General features: G+C 50.9%; 2 protein-coding genes and 1 long non-coding RNA gene across 3 annotated transcripts in view; 1 reads left to right on the top strand and 2 right to left on the bottom strand.

Moving 5' to 3' along the window:
- LRRC75A (leucine rich repeat containing 75A) overlaps nt 1-12,547 on the bottom strand; it is a 47,537-nt gene extending 34,990 nt beyond the window's left edge. Inside the window, exon 1 of the mRNA XM_065731850.1 lies at nt 11,209-12,547. Coding sequence (XP_065587922.1) covers nt 11,209-11,469 — 261 coding nt within the window. The 5' untranslated portion in view covers nt 11,470-12,547. The remainder of the gene's footprint in view (nt 1-11,208) is intronic.
- The window catches only part of LOC136045758 (uncharacterized), a 152,821-nt gene that overhangs the window by 45,774 nt on the left and 80,537 nt on the right, over nt 1-26,510 (top strand). The gene's annotated exons all lie outside the window — the stretch shown is intronic.
- TPST1 (tyrosylprotein sulfotransferase 1) overlaps nt 1-26,510 on the bottom strand; it is a 150,107-nt gene that overhangs the window by 46,012 nt on the left and 77,585 nt on the right. The window lies entirely within an intron of this gene.

Genomic DNA, 26,510 nt, shown 5'->3' with positions numbered 1-26,510 from the left:
CCTTCCCCAGGCAAACACTACATGAGCAATGCCAATTTCCCTGTGAAAAAGGGAAAATAAATGCAAACAAGGCATTTGGGAGACATAACCCACATTTATCTTTCCCTATCGCTGGGCACAACGACTTGCTGTTCCTCTCCTGTTGCCTGCCAGGAACTGCAGCACAGCACTCAGCTCTCACAGCTCCACAACTTGGCATTGTGGGATGCTCCCTGAGCCACCAGCAGCCATAAGCGCTAGAAACCAAGCATGTTTTTCTCTTATTAAACCATCGATCACTGCAAATTGAATCACAATTAGAGGAAAACTCAGCTGGTCCATGCGAGAAGTCGTGCGATAAAGCGTGCTGCTCAGTTGCTGCCTTTATTAACTCAAAGGGAATGCAGTTAGCGGGTGCCCAAATGAGGTTACTGTGCAAAACAGTGCCCAGAGCTCCTGCTATCACTGCTGCTCATAAATAGCCCCAGAGCTGCTATTTTGGCAAGCACCCCTTCCAACACTGGGCCTTATCTCCACCATGAGCGTAATGAATTGCTGAGCAGAGAGGTTGTATTATAAACAAACAGTGAGCGTGGAGGAAGGGAAGGATTAATGCTGCGTGCAATCCATCGTCCTCAGCAACTCATCTGGGGGAAAGGACTGCAAGAGTTGGGCATCAGTGAGGCTGGGTTGGATATGGGCATAGGAGATGGGTCACACTGAGTGAGGACTGAACCAAGGCTGTGGGGCTGATTTGTAGGGGGAGAATGAACAGGGTCCAGCACCTGTGTCAACCCCATCCACCCCATAACCGTTCCCATAGAGAAGGGTGCTGCAAATCTGTAACCCACAGGACTGGTGCAAAACTGGAGTTTAAGTAAAGGGATATCTTCTGCTTAGGAGAGCAAATGTTGGTTGGGAACCAATGATTGCTCATCCAACCTCAAGTGAGGGTACATTTAGAGAAGAGTCAGTGTTTAAGGAAGGAAGTAAACATTTGCCTGGCAGATCAACTCTAATAAGTGCCTGTGGATATTTAATGAGGATGGATAGCCTCGCTTGCCCATCCCATCTTGGTGTACAGTGGGACCCCAGTTTTCAAAAGGTTAGAAACATCACTCAGGGAAGGCAACTCCAAATAACTTAGAGCCATAACACAGGGCAGTGGCTGACCCCATGCAAGACCAGACTTCTCCTCCCTGACAAAGAGCTCTGAGATTTCAGCTGGGAAACAGCACTAGAGGACGAGATGCATCTCATCTCCTGCCAGGTGAGGATGCAACCGCGTCACATCACCCCAGTCTGCTGCCAGCTCGTGTTAAGCCGATGATTCACGCTGTTCCAAGCAGCTGGGCTGAGTCAGCCCATGGATGTGGCTGTCTCTATCAGTTAGCTGCCAAGAAAAGCCCCTCTAATTAGCTTATCTGAGACAGTTCAGGCAACCAGAGCAGGAAAATCCCACTCGTGCTGCATTCACCTTTGTATTCCAGCCCAGGAAACACACAGCTCAACTCTCAGCTCTTCCATTCAAGAGCAGCCCCAGCTGTTTTGCAGCTGGCCATTCACCAGTACCAGTGAGATTTTTGGGTTCCATTAGGTCCCCAGTGTTTTGCTGGAGGTAATCTGGAGCTCAAACATCTCCTGTGTTTGAGAGGGGACAAAAGATGCCTTACAGGTGCTCAAGACTTTCATTTATGTATGCAGTTGTTGTCTTCATATGCACTGAACGCTCATACATCTTTGTAATAAGCATTTACAGAAAAGGGGAAGAGAGAAGACAAACATGTCAGATGGGGAGGAATCACTCTCTCTGTAACTTCCCCAGTGCAGAATCACAGCAAGCTGTTCCCCACAGAGTGGCATTCAGCATCGCATGCCTTCCCCATTGGAAATTACAGCACATGCTATGACCAATGAGAGCTGTCCAAGCTCAGTAATGCATCCATCACGCAGCCAGGATGAGTGACTGCTGTCTGTCCATCCTTCCACCTCTTCGTCCTTCCCTAGGGAAGCCCAAATGTCAGCCAGTTTCCTCTGACCACGGGAAAGGGACAAAAATCTGCATGGTAATTAAGGTCCCAGGAATTCTGGGGAATCGGTGTCAGGGGAAGGAGATGAGGGAGGAGCAGGACCTGGCTGTGGGACACCCTGCATGGCAGCAGATGGACAGATACCAGGACAGATGGACCACAGCTGGGCCAGATGTTGCACAGCTGCTGTAAGGGTTGCCCAGCTGGGACCTTAAGGAAGATGCTAGGAGAAGCTGAATTTCCCAGAGCTGAGGTTTGGATCAGCCTGAAGTAAAGCCAACCTCACCAGGCCTGCATGGTCCCCACATTGTGCCCAAAAACCCATGCACCTTGCACTGAACCTACAGCATCAAGATTACCATATCACTGGGGCCTCCTGGACCTTCTCTAGTGCCCAGAAGAAATCAATCCCTTCCTGCACATATAATAGGGGTTTGCAATCCAATAACAGCTATCTAAAACCTGGTTTCACTTCCAAGCTCTGGGTTGATTATTATTGCATTAGCTACAGAGGGACGTATTGTTACCGTTCAATAAATGTAAGCTGTACTTCAAAGGGACCAAATTTCAGTGGTGGAAGTCTATACAAATGCTTTGATAATTGCTCTGGGATCCTGCAAAGCAGACAAGTGCTAAAACAAACCCCCAAAATCTTCTCAGAATCCCAGAATTGTGGGGGTTGGAAGGGAACTCTGGAGATCATCTAGTGCAACTCAGTGCACGAGCAGGTTACTTATCAATCCTATTGATACAGGCTCTAGTGAAAGTGAGCACTGCTGATTTCTCAGCACGGCTCATGCCCAGAGAAGGCTCTCCAAGGGAAGTTAATGAAAGCAATGCTCAGAGAGAGGGACCTGGAATTGAGACCAGAGCTCCCTGAGTTCTGAACATTCAACCCAATGTTCTTCCCATTGGGTAGAACAGCAGTGGAGCAAAACAGGTAAATCCCACAGCACTGACTCATTTTCTTGATCAGGACAGAGCAACATGAATGGAATAAACAGTTTTCACAGCTTCTAATGGCTTTCCAAGGAGGCAGGAGGAGCACATGTAATTAATATGGACAGTATGAATTTCAGTCCTTTCATTTGCAAATCCAGCATTGTAGTTAATCTCAAGCATGGACAAAGTCCATTAATAAAGCAGATTCTTGTAAAGAGATTCAAAGCAACAGTGCATTACTGTGTAACACCCTTGTATGGCAGAATAATCTAGCTTCACATAACAATCAGAGTAACTGTACTGCTGGGTGTTCATATGCAGACACTCTCGAGCTCAGCCCAGGCCACCTAAGGAGCTCAGCAGGATGTGGTCAGGTTGAACTTCCCAGCTGTAAACCCCGATAAACACGAGCATGGAGCAGTTGCAGTGCAGAGAGGACAACCAGGGAGGTCATTATTTCACATGCAGGGCTGGCACTCCTAATGTCACCACCTAAAAAATATATGTCATGTGCCATCCTGTCTTCATGGGAACGACAAGAAGAGGCTTCCCAGATCACTCAGTATTGGTAGCGATCCAGTGCTTTGTTTTCACTCCACCCACGGCCAATGGAAAATTAACAATATATTAATATACATTTCACTTTTCCCAGCTCAGCATGACAGCACCCGGCCCTGGGGCTCCTCTCCTGTGGTTTATCTCTGCAGTCTGTTGGTTCTGCCTAAAAGGACCACAGCACTGCATGATTTCCCCTTTACACGCATTTCTTGCGTTGCTCATTCCTCCTCCCCAAACCTCCATGTGAAGCCACCGGGTCCTTCCCATGGGGTAGGAGCTGCTGTAACCTTGGAAGGGCACTAAGAAATGTCAGTTTCCCCTGATTAAAAAAAACGAGTGAATATTTCTGCTTTGTCAGTTTCAGCACAGGCTTTTGATCCTTGCAGCTCTGTTGCAAATTCCCTTCCACCCAATCATCATTGCTTGGGTTCAAGAAGAGGACCAGAAGGACAGACTCTGCATACACATCCCATTGGGAAGGCAAAGCTCTCAGCCTCCATGCCCTGGGCTCTTTTCTTCTTCCCCCATATCTTCACACCATGCCAGGAGTAGAAGTGCTGTCAGTAAAGGAGAACCTGATCCCATCCTGCCCTGTGGGTGGATGAGCCATCCTGGGAAACCCAACCAGACCCGACGAGATGCTGTGGCTGAGGGGTATTACCACAGGTGCTAGAACAAAGCCTTCAGCTCCCAACTCCCACCACATCCCCAGCGGTACAAGCTGGGAACATTTAGTTTCCAACTCCGAAATAGCCAACACTAACAGTTCTGACTGCCAGCTTTTCCTCAAGTTAACAACAAGAGGAAGAAGAACCCGAGAAGCCTTCAGGACACGGGATCAACTTCTTCACAGTGCTTTCCAGATACAACAGCAGGGCTGAATAAGCGCTGAAACTTGATGCAAGACAACGAGCTGAGCAGGAGCAGAGCCAGGATGAGCTCATTGCACGGCCCCAGAGCCAGCTGAGCCTTCCCTCACTGCTCCCACCGAGACGGCCGTGACCCTGGGCTGAAACGTCTCCATTGGCCATGAACAGCCAAAGGTAAATGGGAAGTGACCTCAGCATTAGGTCCATGCTGAGACGTGAGTAATCGCCACCAGGGGATCATAAAATGGTTGGGTTGGGAGGGATGTGAAAGCTGATCCAGCCCTATTTAGGGCCGCGGTTAGTGGAGATGGTGGCGATGAGCTGATGGTTGGACTTGGTGATCATAGAGGTCTTTTACAACCTTAATGATCCCACCACCACCCAGCCAGAGGTCAGGCTCCAAGCAGGTCCCCAGCAACGCTGTCCCCATTGCTGTTGTCCCCAGTGAGCACATGGAAATCTGCACTCAGTGCCTTTGGCACGCAGGCACGTGGCACAGCAGCGGCTCTTTGCTTCAGGAATGCAGGAGCAAAGCACAGGGATAAAAGCCCTCACAGTGCAACCATTGTCCAGAGGCTGGAGGTGAGGTTTTGGTCGCTAGTAAGAGCGCTCATGTCATATAAATGGCATTTTAATCCTCATGTCCAATGACACAGAAGTTGTTGCAGCGTTTTTTAGGATGCTGTAAATGTAAATAAGAAGGGTGACAAGCTGTTGGGGGTGGAAAAATCTTCCAGAGGGCTGCAAGCCCAACAGTGAGGTGTTATTGCTCCCCTGAAATTGGGGACTGCAAAATGCCCTGGGACTGCAGGAGCAGTGCTTAATCCCTTTGGGGTCAATGCAGGTTTCCATAGTTTTGCTCCAGCACCATTGCTGCAGGGAGGTGCAAGCAAACACGGAGTCCTCCTTGTGAATGCATTTGATTTACACAGTGCAGAAACACCAAAAGGGATTAAAAAAAAAAAAAGAAGAAAAAGAAGGCGGCTTGCAGGAGAGGAGTTTTGCTTATTTATTTTCTTTGTGTTTGTGGAGAACAGCAGCTGATGGGAACGAGATGACAGCAACGCACACAGAGATTCCTCACCACTTTTCAGGGCATTAATCTCAGCCAAGCTGCTGCTGTCTGCTGAGTGGGGGAGGGTGCGTGGGTGCAGCTGGGCTGCCCCGAATTCCCTCTGCAGCTACAGGGTGGGAGGGAAAACAGCCAGCCACCAAGCAAGCAGTGCCACGTACCAGGACACTGCAATGAAAGCAGTCACTGCCTGCATAGGAACAGGGAATCACAGTGCTGGGTATTGCATTGACACTGCAACAGTCTCAGGTCGATGCACCCAGGATGTTTAGATGGATCCTAAAACCCAGGGCAGCCTGTCATCCTACAGCACAAGGCAGCCTGGCAGCAGACATCACGTTAGTCTCAGTCACTCATGGCACTGAGGGACATGATTAGTGGGTAAGGGTTGGGCTGGATCATCTTAGTGGTCTTCTCCAGCCTTAATGATTCTGTGATCTCACAGCCCAGCAGAGCTGCTGCCAGGCAGGAGCAGAACACCCACGGACATTCATCCAAGTGCTGGGTCAGGGTCTTTTCCAAACCCACTGCAACACGAGCTCTATGCCATGAGCAAAATCTGCAACCTGCTTGAATTATCCAGCCTGGAGATGCTCTGCTCCAGGTACTGAAGATACTGAAGAGCACTCTGCATTTAGATTATAAACATCACTGAAGAGAGGATGGAAAGCACATCCCAGCTCCCTGCAGTCGAGAGAAGAGAAGGCAACAGCAGCAGGCACAGCACAACACCTGCAATAAGCCGTGCTGAATGCTCTTAATTCCTCTCCAAAGCTCTCCTGCATGGACAGGCTGTACTAACGCAGCCCTCTGCTCAATTTGCCAGGCAGGCAGGCTGTTATTCTCATTACACAGGTTGGTAATGACCCCCATAACAAGGCAGTGATTTTGTTGGTTAAGGTGAGGGTTTCTCTGAAAACAGTCTGAGATAAAAGGCATGCTGATTGGGAAGGCAATGGTGAGGGTGACAGCTCCAGCAGGTTAACCTCATTTTTTGTAGGGTACTCTCAAAGCCTCCCGATTTCCCAAAAGGACCCCTGAGCATTTCAATTTGCACCACTCAGAACTAGGAAGCTTGTACCCATACATACATATATGCATTTTTATAGATATTGTTGAGTGAAAATGCCATTTACTCTAAACCACATGTTTCAAACAAGCAGTTGAAGAGAGGTTGCCCAGGGAAATGGTGGGGTCACCACCCCTGGAGGTGTTCAAGAAACACAGAGATGTGGCACTGAAGGCATGTGGGACTGGACATGGGGATCTGAGAGGTCATTTCCAACCTGAATGGTTTTATGATGATAAGCTACAGTCAGAGTAGCCTTAAATATCCATCATACCTTGAGATTTTGTCAGGTCAAATCCCATTTCTGTGTTTCAAACCCTCTCAGAATCTCACATTTTTCTTAGAACAAGCAGCAGGAGCCCCCTCTCAGGGCTTTAATTAAACCTGGGTTGCTCAGATGCCACGCAGACTGTGGGGTGCATCCACCTGCACATCCCATGGGGAAAGGGAAGAAAACAGAAGGAACCACAATGGGAAGTAAGGAGAGGAGAAAGGACAGTGCAAGAGAGCAGCTTGCAGCAGAGCACGGCGAGGAGACCAGAGCTGTCATCATCTGCTGTCCAGCAGCCTAAGGGTTAAAAATAACTGCAGGGAGCACTGGTTTCGTCAGCAGCTGGGACTAGAGGAAATCAAGCAGCAGTGTGGAGCTCTGGGGCCTCTCAGGTTCTGTTGCCCAATTTCCACCTCTCTGTGTCACAGCCATTGGCGACAGGGTTCCCAGTCCAGTGCCACCAACTTCCTCCTCCTGGCCCCAGTGCTCAGAGCTCCTGGGACAGAAGTGATGCTGCTGGGGTCTGACAGCATCCCAGGAGCTGCAGGATGAATGGTCCCCAGGGCTGGCATATGGGGACATGGGTAGGCATGGCACATCTAAGTGGGGATATTCAACTGACTGTGGCAACTGTGGGGCTGAAGTCATGCTTCAAGGCTGGTGAAAAAGAAGGGCATCTCTAAGGCAGCTGGTTTGAATCTTAGAAGAGGAGGCACTGAAAATCAATCCCTTCATTCTGCCAGCACCTAACGGTCATGGCCAGTTCATCACTCACAGCTCTACCATGCAATAGTATCTGCCTCCCCTAAGAGGCAATTGGGGAAGGAAATAACCTGGGAACAATCCGACCCACCACAAGCAATCCCAATGCGCTTTTCTGCCAGCCTCCCTCTGCCAGCCAAGAGCAGAGCTCTGAAATGCGACCAAAAAACAGATTGGGAGGGACTAATTAAGTAGAAAAACACTACTCAGAACAACCAGCAGTAAACACACAGCTCAAACAGAGCTCTGAAATCACCCGTGCCCTCTGAGGAAGGCTGCTAACCCCAACCCCTATGTCACTGCCTTCCCCCAGAGCACCAAACCATGCTGAGACCCAAAGCACCAGGGCAGAGGAAGGGTTCAGTGGGCACCAGGCCACGTTTACCCCCACCTCATTCCTCTAGATCAAAGCTTTAAGGGTCTCCGATCCCTCTCCCCATCCCCTTTACAACCCACAACCAAAGCCACCTCACAACTCACGAAGCTTTGCCACACCTCAGACCTTGCAGTTAAGCTTGCACTCATCTTCTCCCTCCTGATGCTTTATGGGAATGCTTTACCCTGTTCTTTCCTTTTATTTCACTCCCAGCCCCACTGTGCCCCACACAGGTGATGGCTGAGCTCTGGTGAGAGCAGCGTGCAGAGCCAAAACCAATGGCAAATTCCTCGAGTGAGACGTAATGTGCTGGGAAGTGCTCACCACTTTGCTTGGGAAAACGATCCGTTTGGCAGCCGAGAGGAGGAAAACATGCTTTGTTTTACAAATCCTCTCCCCAGCAGGAGAGACACTCCCAGAATTTAATATACTGACAGTGCTTGGCTGCTTTAACCACCGAAACCCAAGAGAGCTTCGAAAAAGAGAAAAAGCACAAAGCGACGCTCTGTGTAACACAAAAGCCCATCATTTCCCACAATGGGTGATGGGCACAGCAAACCACCAGCACAATTCTCCCACCTGCGTGAGCTGTTGGGGTTAGAGTGATGGGTCTGAGAGTGGATCCAAGGTTTTCCCAGGTGCTGACACCTCCGCTAACACAGATTTCACCATCTCCCTGTGGCAACTCCCTATGGGAAACCAGAGAAGCTCATAGAATGAATGAGGTTGAAAGGGACCTCAAAACCCAATCTGTTCTGTACAACCTTGGGCTGGTTGCCCTCCATCAGCTCAGTCTGCTCAGGGCCTCATCCATGGCCTTGGGCACTGCCAGGGATGGGGCACCCACTGCGCTGGGCAGCAGTGACAGGGCTTCACAACCCTATTGAGTAAAGAATGGAAATAGGTAAAGCTAGGAAGGTGCCATGCAGCAGAGAAACTAGATCTAGTAGAAGGATTTCCACTTCTCCCTAGAAGCATTCAACTGCCAAAAGCAAACTAAGTGCAGCACAGGAGGAGGGCTTGCAAGAAAACACATATCATCAAAACAGGGAAGAGGACAGTGCTTTTTGGGGAGGAAATACTGCAGCTTGGGGTTGGATTAAACCTGCAGGCTCCAAGGAGATGACAGCATTACCAGTGCAGAGGAAATAATGAGGGAGATCTCCAGAGAAGGAATGATCAACATATCAGACCGAGCAAAAGGAACATAGAATGGCTTGGGTTGGAAGGACACCAAAGATCGTGTTGTTCTAAAACTTCTGCTGTGGGCAAGGTGACCATAAGCAGGGTTTCATCGCCCTGCTCTTTTCCTGATGGTTGAACCCAACTTTTGGGGGGCTGGCAGGCAGGAGGGGTCTCCACAGGCATCTTCTTTGGGGCAAAGAGTTGGGTGAGAGAAAACCAAAAATCTGCTGCCTGCCAGCACGCCCATCTCACTCAACCCAAGGGTGGAGCACCTCCAGATGCTAGGGATGCTGCCGCCTGCCCCCTCTTTAGCAGGCTGAGCTCACCTCAAAGCTTGGTGAAGTCAACTGGGAAGACTCCCAGTGACCTAAAACAACAGCCTCAATGCAACTGAGAGCACTAAGTCACTCGGTTTGCTGGAAAGTCCCCAATTTCACCACCAACATCATCCCCACAGGCAGAGGCAGCCCGACACAGCCCACGGCACCGGGATCTGCTTGGCAGGGGCATCCCACAGCCGCTACCTGGAGGCGAGGAATAACGCTGCCTCATTACAATGTGCTTCGGCTCTATTATAGTATCTAGGACAGAGCGTTCCCTATTTTGTCACTCTAAGATCTATTTTATCAGTGGGAGCTCTTCAGAGCTGCTCGTGCACAAAGACTGATCTGACTGTAACAGGTTCCTCACTTCCATTTTTCAATGGATTTCTAGCTGGAGACCCCTTTTTTCCCTAGGCAGACAATGGGAAAAAGCTGGACCTGAAGCAGAGAGATACAGGAGTACATCATGCTATTTCAGAGGCACACAGATTATGTTTTTGTGGGTGGAAGCAGGTGTGATACAAACACCCTCTAAAATTAGCACCATCCTACAAGGAAGAAGCTTTGGCATGTATGAGGTGGTGGAACTTTTGGGCATGGAGCTGCTGTCAACTGGGGTGAGGGCACACACATCCCAAACCAGCAGAGAGGTTCAGAGCCATTCCCATAAGGGCCACAAAATGAGCAGAAACCATGTGGGTTTCTCAGCTGGGCTGCTCCAAGGCTGGCATTAAGTCATGGATACCACTGGGATTCGGTGAATGGAAATGTCACTCAGGGTGGGGCAGGTGATGGGGTCAGAGACGTGTCCTCACTGACACATGGAATAGAAGTTGAATAGAATGGCTTTGGGTTGGAAGGGACCTTAAATACCAGCTGGCTCCAACCCTCTGCTGTAGGGCTGCCAACCACTCAATCAGGTCCTCCAGAACTACTTGTGAAAAAGTTAACAGGACCAGAAAATGGGGTGCAAAAATGCAAAAACAAAACACAAACACCAAAACAAGAAGCTCATGGGACCCTGGAGCTGCTGTGCTTGACGTGGTTGGGCTGACACAGAGCAGAGCCATGGGGCCAGGAGCTGCTTCCAGTGCCCAGCAAGGAGTGCTCCCCAGCTGGTAGAACGGGTTGTGCTGAGCCCTGGGGAGCTAGGCAGAGAGAAACGCAGCTCAGTCTGCTGCCTGTTTGCATGCAAAACGTGCAGTTTTTCAAAGCCCAGCATGCCCCAGAGCCCAGCACTTGGGTCTTGTTATCGCCTTCTATCAGCAGAAATGGTTACGTATAACGTGCTGGATGCAGCACACCACTGCTCTGTTTGCTCCTATCAACTCTCTGTAGTGCTGCTCCTCAGCTAACGCCCAGCTCGAGCAGAATTGCAAGGGGAAAGGTCTTGGGCTCCGAGCAATTCCCTCCCCATTCCCACCAGCCCCGGCCAACGCGAGCAAATCTCCACCGAGCGACGCATCAAAAAGAACGCGATAAAAAAGCCAACTGCCAACTGTTGGCATCACTGAGCCTGGAAGAAAAGAGCTGATTCTCCAACGCTGCTGGCTCCGACTGCCTCTGAGCTCTGCAGAGCTGCTTCAAACCGGAGAACTTTTGGAAAGTTGGGTGGGAACCTCCTTGAGTGGGCTGTGCTGCAAAGCAGCAGCGAGCAGCAAAGGGAGGGAGAAAAACGCACCCAGGAAGGTGACCTTAAATTGGCTTCTCCCCCCTCCAAGCAGGCAGCCCCCCCCCCCCCCCCCCCCCCGGAGAATCCTGTGCATCCTCACCTGTCGCAGGTGCCTGAGCAGCTCGGTGGCCTCCTCCTGCTTGCCCTGCTTCACCAGCCCCAGCATGTCCTGGATCATGCAGATCCGCCGGTGGTATGGGGGCAGGCTGCCGGCCCCCTTCCCAAATTTCTCTCCCGATTTCACCACCAGTGAGGCAAGGAAGTCACCCCTTTCCCTGGGGGATGTTTTCTTGCGGTGATGGGCTGGGGGGCTCTCCCCGGCGCTGCCCGGCTGACAGCCCTTGGTCTGCTTGGTGCCCATGGTGCGCTGACCCCACAGCCTTGGGGCTGCATGCAAAGGTGGGGGCTTGGGGCTGGAAAACGCAGGGTGGGGTAGGAGGGGGTGCACAGAAGGAATGCAGAAGGGGGTTATGAGTGCACAGAAAAGGGAGAGGGGAGGTGCACAACAGGCTTGGATGTGCTCAGCAAGATGCAGAAGGGGATGGAGGTGTGCTCAAGGGGTCTTGGGGTGCACCAAGGGGTTGCAGAAGGGGTTCGGGAGTGCAAAGGGTGGCAGAAGGGGGATGAGGGAGTGCACAAAGGGCTTGAGGGAATGCAGAAAGGGGATGCAGAAGGGGGTTTGGGAATACACCGGGATACGGGAGCGTATGATGCAAAAGGAGTTGCAAATAGGGTTTAAGAAGTGCACAAGGGGTTGAAGTAGGGGGTGGGAGGAGTGCTCAAGGGTTTTGGGGGGATGCACAAAGGGAGTGAAGAAGAGGTTTAGCGGGATGCAAGGAAGAGTTCAGGGGAAGACACAAAGGGGGTGAAGAATGGGTTTAAGGAGATGCAGAAGGGGTCCAGAGGGATACATAAAGGGGATGAAAAATGGCTTCAGGGGAAGGCAGAAGGGGACGCACAAGGAGTTGGGAAGGTGCACGGGGGCTTCGGGATTCAGGACGGGGCTCGCAGCCCCGCAGCTCAGCAGGGCGGTGGGTGCTCGGCGCCGGGGCTGCTCCTCTCCGGTAATCGGAGGAGAGAACGGCGGAGCCCCGCGGAGCGGAGCCGCCCCACGTCCCCGCCGCTCCGCTCCATCTCTCCGGTGCGGTGGGAGCGGGGCTCCGTGGGGCTCCGGTACCGGCGGTGCTCAGCGCTGCGAGGGGGCGGCGGCGGCGGCTCCGTGCAGTCCCTCCGCTCCCCCCCGGAGTGTCCTCGTTCTCCTCCTCCCGGTGCCGAAGGGGCCCTCTCCCAGCCGCGATATGGGGCAACTGTTGCGCGGGGCTCCCCCCGAGGAAGCGGCTCCGCTCGGCTCTGCTCGGGCGGCTGCGGGAGAGCGTGCGGTGGGGAGAGCCGGGGGAGGGCCGGGGGCGGGCACCGAGCACCGAGGCAGGGCTTGTGGAGGAAGCTGGAGCCGGACGGGGCTCTTCCTTCCTCCTCCTCTGCCTCCTCCTCCTCTTCTTCTCGCCCTGCAGAACTGGGGCTGGCACCGGGGGGGGGGGGTTCCTCCCAGGGACCTCCAAAGAGGGGCACAGCTCCAGGGCTGCTCCGTCCCCATCACAACCCCCGAAACGCACCCCCGGTATCACCTCCCAGCCCCCCTCCATGTGCTGGCTGCTCCTGCCAGCAGCTCCCCGTCCAATATTCATCATTCGCTCCTTATCTTCCCTTCTTTTCGGGCATGGATTAAAGCTCCTGGATAAGGACCGCAGCGAACAAGCGACGCTCACCGGCTGCAGCATACAGACGTCTCAAGAAATACCTGGGAGGGATGAGCACGCATGGCCACAGCAGCAGCTTCAGAGCTGCTCCGGGTGAAAGGGGCTGTTTGCATGCAGCCCCCCCAGCCCCCCATGCTGCTGCCGGGCTGGAGCAGTGCTGGGGCTGAGCACACATCACCTGGGCAAGCACTGTGGAAGATGCTATGGGGGCATCTCACAGCTGTGCCAGAGGTAACCGTGGAGCGGCTCGGCATCCTTTGTGCCTCCTTTGTATCCTGTCCACAAGCACACAAGGAGTTTGTTATGCTGATGAATAAAGGACGGCCCTCCTCCGTACCCAGGGGCCAACCACTGCAATTCATTTTCATACCATGAGAAAGGTGTGTGGACCTCAGTAGGGTTTGGCTCTGCCTTGCAGAGCTGTGCCAACTCAGCCCTCAAAGCCAAACCCAATGCTTTCTCACCAGACATCGTTTACCACTGTCATGAGATAAGAACTGCATTTCACTGCTCCAGGCACATCAAGGTAAGCCATGCAATGAAGCATATGAGATGCACCCGGAGAGGGGGTGGTATCCTCCCCCTGCAGACACCCAGGATCAGGCTGGAGAGCTCTGAGCACTGTTGGAGCCGTGGGTGCCCCTGAGCATTACAGGCAGTGGGACCAGCTGGTTTTGGGGGTCCCTTCCAAGTCAAACCACTCTGTGATTCTATGACACAGGCTGTAGAAACCACCAGGTTTTGGTAAACAGCGACCTGGGGGTTCCCATGGTTCCCACGTTGGAAACCCTACTGGAGGAGCATCACCACAGGCCTGGGGCAGTGCCATGAAGTCAGTGGGACAGGACCACTCATTTTTCCCCACTTACAAAGAGGCTGCTTGAGCCAAGCCCCCAAGAGAAGCCACAGCATTATGGGCACGGGGATGGCAAGGCCAGGCTGGATGGGATGCTGAGCCTGGCCTTACCTCGCTGCAACACCCCCCATGCACAAATGGAGTACATCCAGAGGCTGAGCACTGCAAGCTAGATCATCCCCACGGTGCTCATGGGCTGAACCCCTCTCTCTCAGCAGCTCTTGGACCAACCAGATGTACTGCCAAAGTCATAGGAACTGCAGCCAGGGCTCTTTTCTCCCTCAGGAAGGAGGAAGTGCCTCCTCTCCCACCAAACTCAAATTTAACAACATTCTTGCATACATCAAAATGAAAAGAAAACTTCTCAAGGCATCACACCAGAGCCAGAACACATCCACAGCCCACGAACCAGCAGCTCAATGCTATGAAGCAGCCCCCAACCCAGGGACACCTCTCCCAGAGCTGTGCATGCCAACCTCTGCCCCCACTGAAAGGGAAGGGTTATTAGGTAGAAAACTCCTTTTGGACCTCAGATCTCAACCAGGGCTCCCATCTTAAATGGGAAAATCCATTCTGCATGCACATGGTCCTAGGCAGGTACTGATGTGAAAGAAGGGGACAGAGTCTATTGTGATAGGACAAGGGGAAATGGTTTCCAACTCACAGAGGGCAGATTTAGGCTGGTTATAAGAAGTTGTTTCCAATAAGGGCGGTGAGGCACTGCACAGTGTGATGGTGGTGCCACATCCTTGCAGACAACCAGGGTCAGGGTGGAGGGCTCTGAGCACTGGTGGAGCTGTGGGTGTCCCTGTGCATTGCAGGGAGTGGGACCAGATGGCTTTTGGGGGTCCCCTCCAACTCAAACCACTCTATGACTTGAATTGCTTGAGCTCCCATGCCTACAGCCCAGCCCATCACCCAGAACCCCACAGCCTGGGTCTGACTCCCCATCCCTCAGCTCTGAGGGTTTCTTTGCTGCTGGTGCTCACAGAGCTGCCCTTCAGAGGGCAGCACACAGTGTCCTTGCTAGGGATGGGATGGTTCAGATTAATTTTAAATGTCACTATCAGAGTTGGGTTAGTGCTGCGTGGGGAAGGCTAAGCTGGCTATTTGAAATACTGCTTTCAAGATGGCATTTAAAGGGATCCCAAAGTTAATGAGATTTGGTCTCTTACTTAAAAAAGCAGCCATTTCAGACACCGCTGAGCCTGGTCAGAGATACTGGACTGAAAAGCACCTCTGGGGAGAAGGGACCAAATGAAAACGTGTGTGTTTAGAAGAACAAATGTCTGCCCGTAACCCAAGCTTTGCTCGGTTTGGGGCTGGCAGCAGTGAGGCAGCACTCACGGGGCAGGTGGAGTGCCAACAGATGTAATTGCAGATGAACCACACACAGGATAAATGGGGCAATACAATTATAAGAAACATTACACATACTCAGAGCGGTTTTTAAGGAGAAATTAAAGAATCTTGCACAGATGCAGTATGTTTCCTGTAGGCAATGGATGAAGATTTCCCTACACACCTTGAATTCGCTCTCCATGATTGGTTTCAACTAGAAAAGGCAAACAAAAAAGATGAAAAATATATCCCCATCTCCATCCCCTACAGCAAAGGGAGCACAAAGGCAGCAGCACTGGTGCAATCCAGAGGGAAGCCTTCCTTCTCCTCCTCCTCCTGCTGTCTGAAAGCACTCTGAAGGTGCTGAGAGCTGCTCCCATCATCCTACATTTTCCACTCCCAGGTGCATGTTCCCTCCAGTGCAACTTCTCTCTGCTCCCACATTTCCCAGGCAAAATATGTCCATACTCAAACCCTTAACCCCGAGAGAATATAAAAATACTTAAGCTGCCGGAAGCAATACATCTTCCCTTCACGTGATGGCTTCAGCTTTTTTCCACTCCACGATCTGGATGCTGTGTTTATAAAAGCAGAAGACTGTTTACACAGGGTCCAGAAGTTGTTTAGCAAGAGGCCAGAGCTGCCAGGAGGGCTCGCTGGATGTTTGCATGGAGTCATCTCGCAATCCACCCTCTCCTTTCCCTCCAGCTCTTTGCAAATAGGCAGGATTGAAACAGCTCGGATGGCTTCCTGCACTTTGGTCCAGAGGGAAAACTATAGCCTCACTTCACAAGATAGAAATAATCAATGAGCATTTTTATGGAGGTTTATCCCTTTGTGCAGTGGAACAGCCACTTCAATGGGTCAGACCCTTGGGCTGTGCTCTGGGGTTTTTCCATAAGGCTGCTTCTTGCCCAAGCCACGTCACCTCTCTGTCCCCACAACAGGACTTGAGCACATCCCTATGATGCTGATGTCTCTCATTCCTTCCTGGCTAAGGATGGTGCCACAGCACTCTGCTTACACCCAGAGCTCATCCCTGTGCCAATCTCTACTGTTTAACCCCCTGAGCCGTCTGCTGCTTCCCAGCACTGCATGGAGACAGATGGTTTGGAGCTGTCAGCCCCATCCATCCCACCAACCCCGCTCCCACAGTGCTGAGATTTTGGATGGGAGGGCCATCCATCACCCTGGGAGCTTCTTCCACCGAGGCCACTGGGCACGTGGCTCTGGATGACACACTCCATTTATTCATTCTGTGATTTCCCAGGGTGAGAAATCTTCATCACAGAGCCTGTGATGAAGCGATGCTGGGGTGGTTCTGGGGACAACGTGGAGCCACAAAACCAAAGACGTAACTCAGATTGCACCACGGACAATGCGTGTTCAACCATTCCCAGTTTGGACTGGTGGTTTCAGATGGCTTCATGCACCAGGAGCACCAACCCCACCAAATCTCAGCACCAGTGGCAGCGACGCGGATCAGATTGCCTTCCCAAAGTCACCCACTGATTGCCAGTGGGACTCAGGCTGCCTTTTGTTCAGAGGACAGACATCACCACCACCCAGCCTGGAGGGAGGGCATAGGAGGGGCTGAGCTCAACAACTGTTTGTCAGAAACAAACCGATGCAAATCCTATTTGTGCAAAGCTGCTTAAGTGCTCTCACTCAGAGAGCAGGCTCCAGGCTTGGCGTGGGGCAGGGGATGGGCATGCTTGGGGAGAAGGCTCAGGGATGAGCAAGGTTACAGACAGAGTTCAGCCTGAAGGTCACCTCTCGCAAAGGTTGGGAATTTGCAGCTCTCCAGGATTAAAATAATAATAATTTAAATAATAATAATTTAAAATCTAGGCTCAGTTTACCTGCTTTTCTACGGTGCCTGAAAAGAAAAGGAGCGCAGATGGATAGAGTGGGTAATAAATAAATCCCCATAATTTCATCTCCCATTTGGATTGTGCGCACCCATTGACTGTCTGCATCCCTGGTAAGCTGTGCTGCCATCAGGGGCTTTATCTGGGATGAAAAACTACTTTCAGGGCATTTGAGAGAACAGAAAGTTTAGGCTTAAACTCACAGTTATGAGCAGCAAACTCCATGCTGCCCAGCACAACAGCATAACCGTGGGTTAACTGCAAACTACAAGTTTTATCCTCCTCATTTTAACTTCGTTAAAGCTAATGTGTGTGTATATATATATATATTTCTATACACACACATACATATGCCATTCTGTTTAAAGAAGAGCATGGAACAACATTTTCAGGCAGGAATAAATCCCCTGCTGTGGGCTGCACCAAGGTCCCAAAGCTCAAGGCGAGGCTGAGATCCAATCTAGACAACTCCTCTGCCCATGAACCAGAAGAGATCCATCTCCTGAGCAGGAACGGGTGAAGCCTTTTGTGTTTGCAGTTCAGATCTCTCAAGCGTGGTGTAGAACTGACCTGAATCCAAAATGTCCTGGCCAGAGAAAGGCTGAAACCGCTGTGTGTTTTTTCCAGCACAGAGTAAAAAGTTGGTATTTCAAAAACAGCTATAAATCAAAGTTTAGCTTGCTTGTGCAAGGAGTGCTATCTGATTTTGGAAATGCTGTTTTCTTCATTGTCTCTCTGTGACAAAGCAACTCAAAGCAAGTCAGCTGCCATTGACACGACGCCGTGTTTCTCTTTAATAATACATCTCCTTATGCCTTCCTCCCCCGGGAATAAACAACAGCTTGCATCAGGCAATGCATCAGCAGTGAAATTCAATTTCATTTCATTGAAATAATCAAATGGTTTGGGGTCACTTGGGTAGAACAGAGCCCTGCAAGTCAGGCTGACCTGATCCAGCACGATGCATCCACGCTGCACTCCTGGCAGACAGCACAGCAGTGCTCTAAGTGGGATCTGCAGAGCTCTTTGAGCACCAGTTTGCTGCGCTCCCTCCCACTGCAGCAAAGCATCCAGAGGCCTTACAAGACCAAATCCACATGAGGTTGTACTTGCATATCTGCAAAGCCACAGTGCTCCCATCCAGTGCCTTCCACCATCCCAGTGCCTGGTGGGCAGCAGTGGACACAGCTCTGACTTCAACCTTGCCAATGAACCTATGCTGATGAGTGCTTCCCTTCTCCCTCCCTTCCCCATCAGAGAGTCAAAAAACTTTTGGTAGAATTGAGGATTTTCCCTGTTTCCAACCCAATGGTGATGCCAAGAGCCCTGCACCCAATGGCCAGCTCAATGCAAGGCCAGCAGCTGCTGACCCACCAGGGTGCCAGTGAAGTCTTTGGCATAAAATATTACCTTCCCAGGAAGAGGAGGAGGGGAGAAGCAGCTTAAAATATTCCTTGGGATGTCTAAATAATGCAGCTCAGACAGAAAAATATGCTTGTTAAAGGAAGGTATCATTACATGCTCACTATGTACCAATGGTGTGGCAATTCTGAAGAGAAGGAGTGGCAGGGAAGCAGCTCACAGCTCCTACAGCTCCAGGAAATCCCAGAAAGAGCTCTTCTAAATGATTTCATCTTTTTATTTTCATTTTTGTTGGTTTTCTCTTTTCTTGCTTTGTGTTTTTTAAGCAGCACAAAGGGGAGTAATATTCCTCAAAGAGGTGGAACAAGACAATAAGAGCACAAACCACTTGGAGAAGGCAGGAGGAAGGAAAGATACAACAGGTTTCTTGAGGAAACACCAGAGCAGCTGGAGTTGACACAGACAGATAGCCTCTGACTCCTTGCACACATAAACTGAGAAAGTTTAGGGCTGGGGCTTTGAAGACCAAGCTGGGTACGCACTTCACGTCCCTTTCCTTGGGGATTTGGGCTCTTTAGCCTCTGAACTTTGATTCACAACCATTTCAGAAAGACAAGATGAGCTGTGCAAATGAGCTGCAAATCAAAATGTAGAGACCCCAGAAGTCTCAGTGAGGAGACATGAGAACATAGCTCCCTTGAGTGCCAGATGGTAGCAGGGCTGACCAAACACAAAGGCCTCTTCCCTACTTAGTCTTCTCAGCCCTAATCTAAAGCCCTTGCATCTTCAGCAAAGAGCTTACTTTCCTCAGTAAGAAGATGAGGCTGTTATATCATGGAAAGCCAGGGGAAAACTTGCTATCTGGAGGATGGGATGAGACATCCCAGGACCCAAAAGTCTCAGGTTTTGCACTAAACATCCCCAGTGTTGCCTCTTCTGTAAGCAGGAGCACATCAGTAGGTGATCTAGGGTAGCCCACTCTGACCAGAGAAGAGGCATAAGTCTTCAAAGGAGTTTCAGGTGACCCCCCAGAATAACTCTTCTGTCAGTATGTGCTGACATTCTTGGACATTTGAGCACAGACATGCAAGACATCCAGGTTCCCAAGTTCTAAAACAAACCCCTGGGTGAAAGTTACGGGTTTCATTGCATCATGCTGGAAGCTGTTAACAGGGAAAGAGTCTGGATTTCCATATGAAATCTTCAGGAAAAAAATCTGTGCTTGGCCACATTATGAAAAGGACACATGAGGCACCAGAAATGTCAACCCACAGCTACAACAGAGTTCCTCCTGCTGTTGTCCAGGATCACCCTGGCCATAAATAGAAGGAAAAGCTCATGAAAGCATCAGGAAGCTCCACATTCTGGTTCTCACCCTTACTATCAAGGCAGCCAGCATCACAACCAGCCACGTTCCCAGTGCAAGCACAGGAGTGAGGCCAGCTGTCTGCTGCCTGCAGATAAGCAATGAATGGAAGGACGGGTCCTGAGGAGGGGTGGAAAGTTACAGGCATTAAAAGGCACGAGAAGAAAGAGATCAAATCAAAGCTAAATGCTGCCGCTCTTCCTCTTGCTACAACCTTTGGTACAGAAATAATCCAGGAGTACTTTGAATTCCAGCTGCTCCTGCAGAGAAGGCTTAGAAGCATCTTATTTGGGATTCAAGCTACAGCACAGAGCAGTGGGCACCAACAGCTTTCACCCACTGCACCTGGGGTTCACCAGACTCTGCCTTTCTTCCTGGCCAGCCAAGGGAATGTTATTAACCTTGACATCCTCAAGAAACCCTTCCAACCACATATTTACCCAAAACTGGTGGAGAGAAATGCACAACTGCCATCAAACAACCACAGAGCCTCACATCAACACTGCTCCTCGCTGCTTTTATCCATCCAGTCCCCAGCAGGGGCACTTCCTCTCTTCTCAACCAGAGGGCAGAAGGCATTCATCCCTGTTTTGAACTCCAAGCACAAGGCAGTCTGGAGCAGGAGCATGAGGTGGTCTCCAATAGCTGAGGTCAGGGTCTCCATCATCCTCACCCTTCCCTGAGCTCGTGTCCTTGCCAGAACTGGAGAGCCAATTCCTTTATTAAATAAAAACCCCAACTGCAAAGATACAGCAATGCTTATTCAGGACTGCTTTCTCTTGATGCATCGCTAGCAAGGCATTTCCCATTGAGAAACAGCAGCCTTAAATTCTTCATGAACAGCAGTTAGTCTCACCACGGTTTTCACTGTGTGCCATGAATTTTAATAGAAATACATACAAACTGCCATCCCTCAGCACCAAGCAATCAAGGATGCAAGGTCTGTGCAAGGTGAGGGGTACTACTGTTGGCTTTTTTTTCCTTTTTTCTCTTTGTTGTCTGTTTTTAAACACAGTCATGGTGAATTGTTGCAGCGGGTGAGTGAGAGAAGATCTAAGCAGTTTGGGAATCATCTTGATTGGGCCATGCATTGCAGCAGGGCAAAGAAAAAAAAACAAACCAGTGCCACCAGCAGCCCTCACTGTCAGCAACACTCCTGCATAAGAAAGGCAAAATGCCCCAAAAGTTCACCCTGAGCCAACCCAAAGATACTAGAGATCTTGAATGCTCTTTTTACCACTGCTGGGGGGGGTTGGTAGTACATGAATCAATCCCTTTGCTTTTTCTTTATGTCAGTCAGCATGGCTGGCGCAACACAAGCGTGCCTTCCCACGGGCAATGGTGATTCACCCTCTGGTTTCAGCACCTCTGGAAGTATGAGAAATTAAATTTCCCTAACGTATCCTCAGCATCTCCTCCCAGAAGGTTAAAACAAACTAATCAGCAGAAACAAACACTTTCCCTGCCAGAAGGAGCAGCAGTCTGTGCTCACGCTCAGCACGCTCCTAACGGAGAAGCCTGGCTGGTGTGATGGACACACAGCCAATTTAATGGACATCTTCCCATTTCCAGGAACAGGCTTGCTCACAGACATGTTGAAGGTTGTGTTCACTTCGGCAGCTTCCTGCAGCAACAAAACCCTCAGATGCTTGTGGTTGGAAGTGACCTATTTTGGACCAACAGAACAATGAACAAAGCACCCTCTCTCTGGCACAGAGAGCCCCACGGAGGAGTGTTTCGCAAAATCTTTTGGCAACAAGGGACCCTCTGGTTTTGCAATCCTCGTTGCATTTATGGGCAAAGCTGTGCATCACATGAAATCCTGCTGGGAGAAGCAGGAAGCAGCCAGCATCACCAGGAAGCCCACAGACAGACCGACCACACCAGCAGGATGCTGAGCTCTTCCCAGTCTGTCCCAGCATGGATTGGGTGTTAGGAATTCATTGGCACAGCTGCCCAGGGAGGTGGTGGGACCCCCATCCCTGGAGGTGTTCAGAACCATGGAGATGTGGCACTGAGGGACATGGTCAGTGGGCACAGTGGGGGTGGGCTGGGCATGGACCTGGAGAGCTGAGAGGTATTTTCCAACCTGAATGATTGTATGACACAGCAGCTCTCAGGGACATCACACAGGCAGGGGAACAGCTGCAAATTGCTCTCAGGAAACTTGGCCAGAAAGAGCAGAAATGTTGTGCCACCCACAGATAGCACAGGCCTTGGCTCTCCTGAGTCACATCACGAGATTCACATCAAGAGCAAAAGCTAATGCTCCCTGTACGTCATCAAAGACCGCTCAGCTCTGACCCAGCACAGCTCAGAGATTCCTGCAGGCAACCAGATCAGCACAGCACCAGGGGGGACTTGGAGTGTGCAGGAGTTCAGTGGAGAGCCCAGTCATGGGAGAAGCCCCCTGTGTACCGAGTGCTGTGTCTCCTGGGGAGCTCTACCACATCCTCTCCAACTCATCATGTCCCAGAAACCTGGACTTCATTATTGGGCCACAACGAGTTTCAGCTCAAATTTAGCTCTATCTACTGCTATGATGCCACCAATGACTCGAGGGGAAATCCTGATGCTGCAGTAGCTGGTGCATCGACTCGAGGTTGCATTATTCATTGTGTATGCTCACACTCAACCACCCAGTTCTCAGCAGAACTGCTCAGATCCCAATTACTCAGCAACAGGGAAGCACTTCTCTAAGTATTTTGACTTTGTCAGGGCAGCTGTGTCAGGGGATCATTGCCTGCTCTGACATACTGAGCTACCCCAGCATGGAGGGGCAGTGAAACTCAGCAGTGCCAGGCTCCAAGCAGCTCCAGACATTGGGAACTCCTCCTTCCAGTTACTGTGCTCTCAAACACAGCAGTTTTTTGTCTGCTCTAATCAACAGCAGGGTCCCTGCTGACCTCCAGCCTCACCCAGGTTTGGAGATGACGATGGCCACCTCACTGCCAGGGCTTCACACCACACTGCGGTCACCTGTTTGCTCCAGGGATCCACAATAGCATCTGAGCAACCACTTGGTGGGCAGAGCTTTTCTGCTGCAAAACTGTTTTGAACAGATCCTGTCTGTGTCCCTCCACAAGAAGCCAGTGAGACATTAACCGCACGGTGACAGCACCACACCTTGTGTGAGCACACATCCGCGACGGTCTCTGCTGGGGCATCTCCAGTGATGAAGGCTTCCTGTGTTCTTACAAACCACTTTGTTCACGCACAATAAAACAGCATAAATAATTCCAAGCCGGCTGTGTTCCCGGAGCATGGCACGGCGTGCTGGGGTTTGCCTCGCTTTGCTGTCCTGCTAACAGCCAGCAGGGGCTGTATGTGTGTTCAAGCAAGATCCAAAGCAGGAGGGGAAAGATTTCCCTGATCTACTACAGCCCAGAAAACAGAGATCTGACTTAACATCTAACGGGAGATGGGGAAAAGCTCAAATCCTCAAATAAATAAATTAAGTACCTAATTCCTGTTGCCTTCAGGGTAAAGTTCAGCACAGGAGACAGGCCTTGGTCAAGAGGCATTAACTTCTTGCTGCTAGCGAGGGATTGAGACATCTCCCCGGAAACAGCACCTCCCTCCTCCTGCATCAACGTGGTCAGCCCCACGCTTGTTAGCCAGCACTAACTCCAGCCCCAGAGCACTGCTGTTTCTCTTGTGATGAAATATCTCCACTATACTAGAAGGAAACGTTCACGGGAGGGAAGCAGCTTGCCTTTATATTGTGACACCATAGGCTTGTTCAGGAGCCTCAGCCACAAAGCAGCACCCCACAGGTGCAGTCCCTTTGGGGTCAGGAAGGCTCTGTGCAAAACTAGAGCACGCAGGCACCAGGGGGAGGGGTGGGGGCACCACAGGACCCCGGGAACAGCCGCAAACATCACTCTGGACTGGAGCACAGCCCCGCCCCGCCTGCCCCGGGCTGCCCCGCAGCTCCGTGCCGGGCTCTGGCGCCCCCTAGCGGCGACGGGCGGGCAGCGCAGGCCCGGCCCGGAGCTCCACGCACCCCCGCGGGCGGCTCGCAGCTCGTCCCACGGCCCCGCGTGCCCCAGAGCGGCTCCTTGTAGGAGCTGAAAACATTTACACTAACCCACCCCCCCGCCCCCATTGCTGGGTTTCTGCCCTCTGACACCGGTCTCGCTGGGATCGCCTTGCATTCTCACCCCAAGCCTCAACCAATAAGAGCAAGCATTTAGGTTGGAGCATGAATGCTTGCTATTTAATTATGCAACCTAAATGCCCAACCAGTCCCGGCTGCTTTAAGCTGACCTCTCAGCCTACAGAAACCACCTCCTGAAGTGCTTTTAGGATCCAGCTTTGCCACCCAGTACAAACATCCAAACGGGGACACGCCTGCTGCCCTGCACACTATAACTACTATTTATTGAGACCTACCTGGGAAGAATCCAGCAGCTCAAGCTTCCCTCCCAAGCACTTCTTGCACTGCAACCACACCAACGTACTGCCTGAACTGCCTCTTCCCCCTGTTAAAGCCTCAGGTGCCCACATGTGCGGATCACCACCTCCCCAGGCAGCTGAGCAGCAATTAGAGGTGATCAGCAGCTCCTGTGGCACACACAGATGGCTCAAACCAGCCCCTCAAACCAGGCAGCAACTCAGCTTCAGCTGCTCTGCGAGCCCTGCTGCCAAAAGGCAAGAAAGAGTAGAAACCAGAATTCAGCTCTAGGATGAAAATCCTCCCTTTGTGTTGAGCCATGGTGAGTGCTGCTGGATGAGCTCCATGTGGCCACATCTCTGTCTACAGGTCACAGAATTACTCTCCTTACCCACTTAGGCCTTCTAATTTTGTTTATGTGGGGCTCTGGGGTCAAAGGGAGAAAAGGCAATCATGGGTTTATTCACATTTTGCACTCTTACCACCCAGCCTGATCTGCTTTGGGGCTCTCTCCATCTCCAGATGTGACTGCGTGGTAGGAGCAGGCTGAGTATCTCCAAGGTGTGGTTTGTGCAGAGCATAGAAAGGACATTGCCGACTCTGTAAAGCCTCCTCTTGTTCTAAGTTGGAGGTCGTCACTCAGACCTTTGTTAATCAGTGCAGTGTACTGGGAAACACCGTAGTAATGTCTATGAAAGGCCCATGGCTTTGCCTATCCCTGTGTGCAGATCACAGAATGGTAGGGGTTGGAAGGGACCTCTAGAGATCACGTAGTGCAACCCCCCTGCCAAAGCAGCTCACTAGACCAGGCTGCACACGTGCATGAATCAGTGCAAAGAGCAAATGATAGAGAGAACGTAAGGAAGTCTGTGCTTAGGTCTCTTCAGTTTTAACATGCTGTGAAGAGACATCTTTAAAGGGTGGATAGAGAGTATTGATTCTGCTGGGAAGCCTTGAAGGTTAGGAAATAACCTCCACCAAGGTTATAGCACTTCAAAAGCCCTTTATAAAGGAGAAAAACAAGACACAGAAACACAGAACAAGTTACCCACATCACCCAGCAAGGCAAAGAGGGGAATCAAAAGTGCTGATGGACAGGAACACTGCCTGCATCAGTGTTGAACAAAATCCTGCAGGGTTGCACCCCAGTTCTTAGCATTTCTGCCCTTTATTTAAATGAACTCCTTTCAGCACGGTGCTAATGGGCACCTCAAGGTCAGTGCCCAGGCCACAGCTGAGCAGCTGGCAAAGGCTCACAGGAAGGCTGCTCCACTCAGCAGAGGCCACAAAGAAACCTTTGTCCACACAGATTCTCAGGGACCCTCCAGGATGACATTTGTGAAGCTCAGCTGTCCTATAGGTTCATAGTCTTCACATCACAGAGCTGACTGGTTAAAGGCAGACAGACCCAGAAGGGTTTAATGCACACGTGTGGCTTTCTACTTCTTGCTACAGATCTCTCCCTCCACCAATTCATCACTAGCAGCGTTTTGATTAAGGCTGGGTGGCAGAGAAAATCTTACAGTCTACGTTTCAGCAGCTGCCAGCACACTTACACGAAATTCTGAGAACAATGTTTCTTTGAAATCCTCTCTTTCAAAAAGGCAGCTACAGAAATTTGCTTGCAGGAAGAAGGCGCTGCTGTGAGAAGACAGATGCTGCTCCTCATTTCCAGCAATACTTCCACATAATACCACAATATTTGGCACAAAACATCCGATTAAAAGAAATGCCATCGCTGTCAGCAGATGGTACTCCTCATCCCAACCTGCAGCCGCCTGCTGGCGTTGGATGTAATCTGACTGCAAACGCTGTGCACGCATTTTTCCCAGATGAGCAAGCTTTACACAATTTTTCATTTTAGTTTTGTTAGCAAACATCACTGTTACAGAGTAAACAGCCTGAGTACAGCGTTATCGAGTGGATCCCTTCTGCTCACCCCACCCTTCCAGCTCTGGGAGATGTCCTGTGACACACGAGCCCGGTTTTCTCCCATTGCACTACCAGCACACAACATCCTTCAGGCTGCTCATGCTATGAAGAGCCAGGAGAGGGCCCTGGAAGAATGCTTTGGCACTAGACAACAGCAAGGCTTTCCCTATTTAAGAGGTTTGTCAAGTGCTCCCGACAGCCTCTGCATTAGAGAAAAGATAAGGATTTCATCATAGAATGGTTTGAATTGGAAGGGACCCTCCTAAGGCCATCTGATCCCACTCCCTGCAATGCACAGAGACACTCACAGCTCCACCAGGTGCTCAGCATGACCTGGTTGTCTCCATGTATTGTTTTCCCCAATGGAAATTCATGACAGATCCTCCTCGTTAGCTTACTCACGTGTAATTCTATGCAGTAATAGCTCTAGAAACAGGATTTTCTCCAAGGAAGTTGAATAAGTTGAATGCCTACAGAACTTGCTGAACATATGCGTGCGTTTGCCAAACAGAGGCTGGGTG

Source organism: Cyrtonyx montezumae, unplaced genomic scaffold (assembly GCF_038088225.1).
Source record: "Cyrtonyx montezumae isolate F1298 unplaced genomic scaffold, pur_monq_1.0 scaffold_15, whole genome shotgun sequence".
In the NCBI taxonomy this organism is placed as follows: domain Eukaryota; kingdom Metazoa; phylum Chordata; class Aves; order Galliformes; family Odontophoridae; genus Cyrtonyx; species Cyrtonyx montezumae.
Note: the sequence above shows the minus strand (reverse complement) of the source record. Positions and strands in the feature narration are given on the sequence as shown.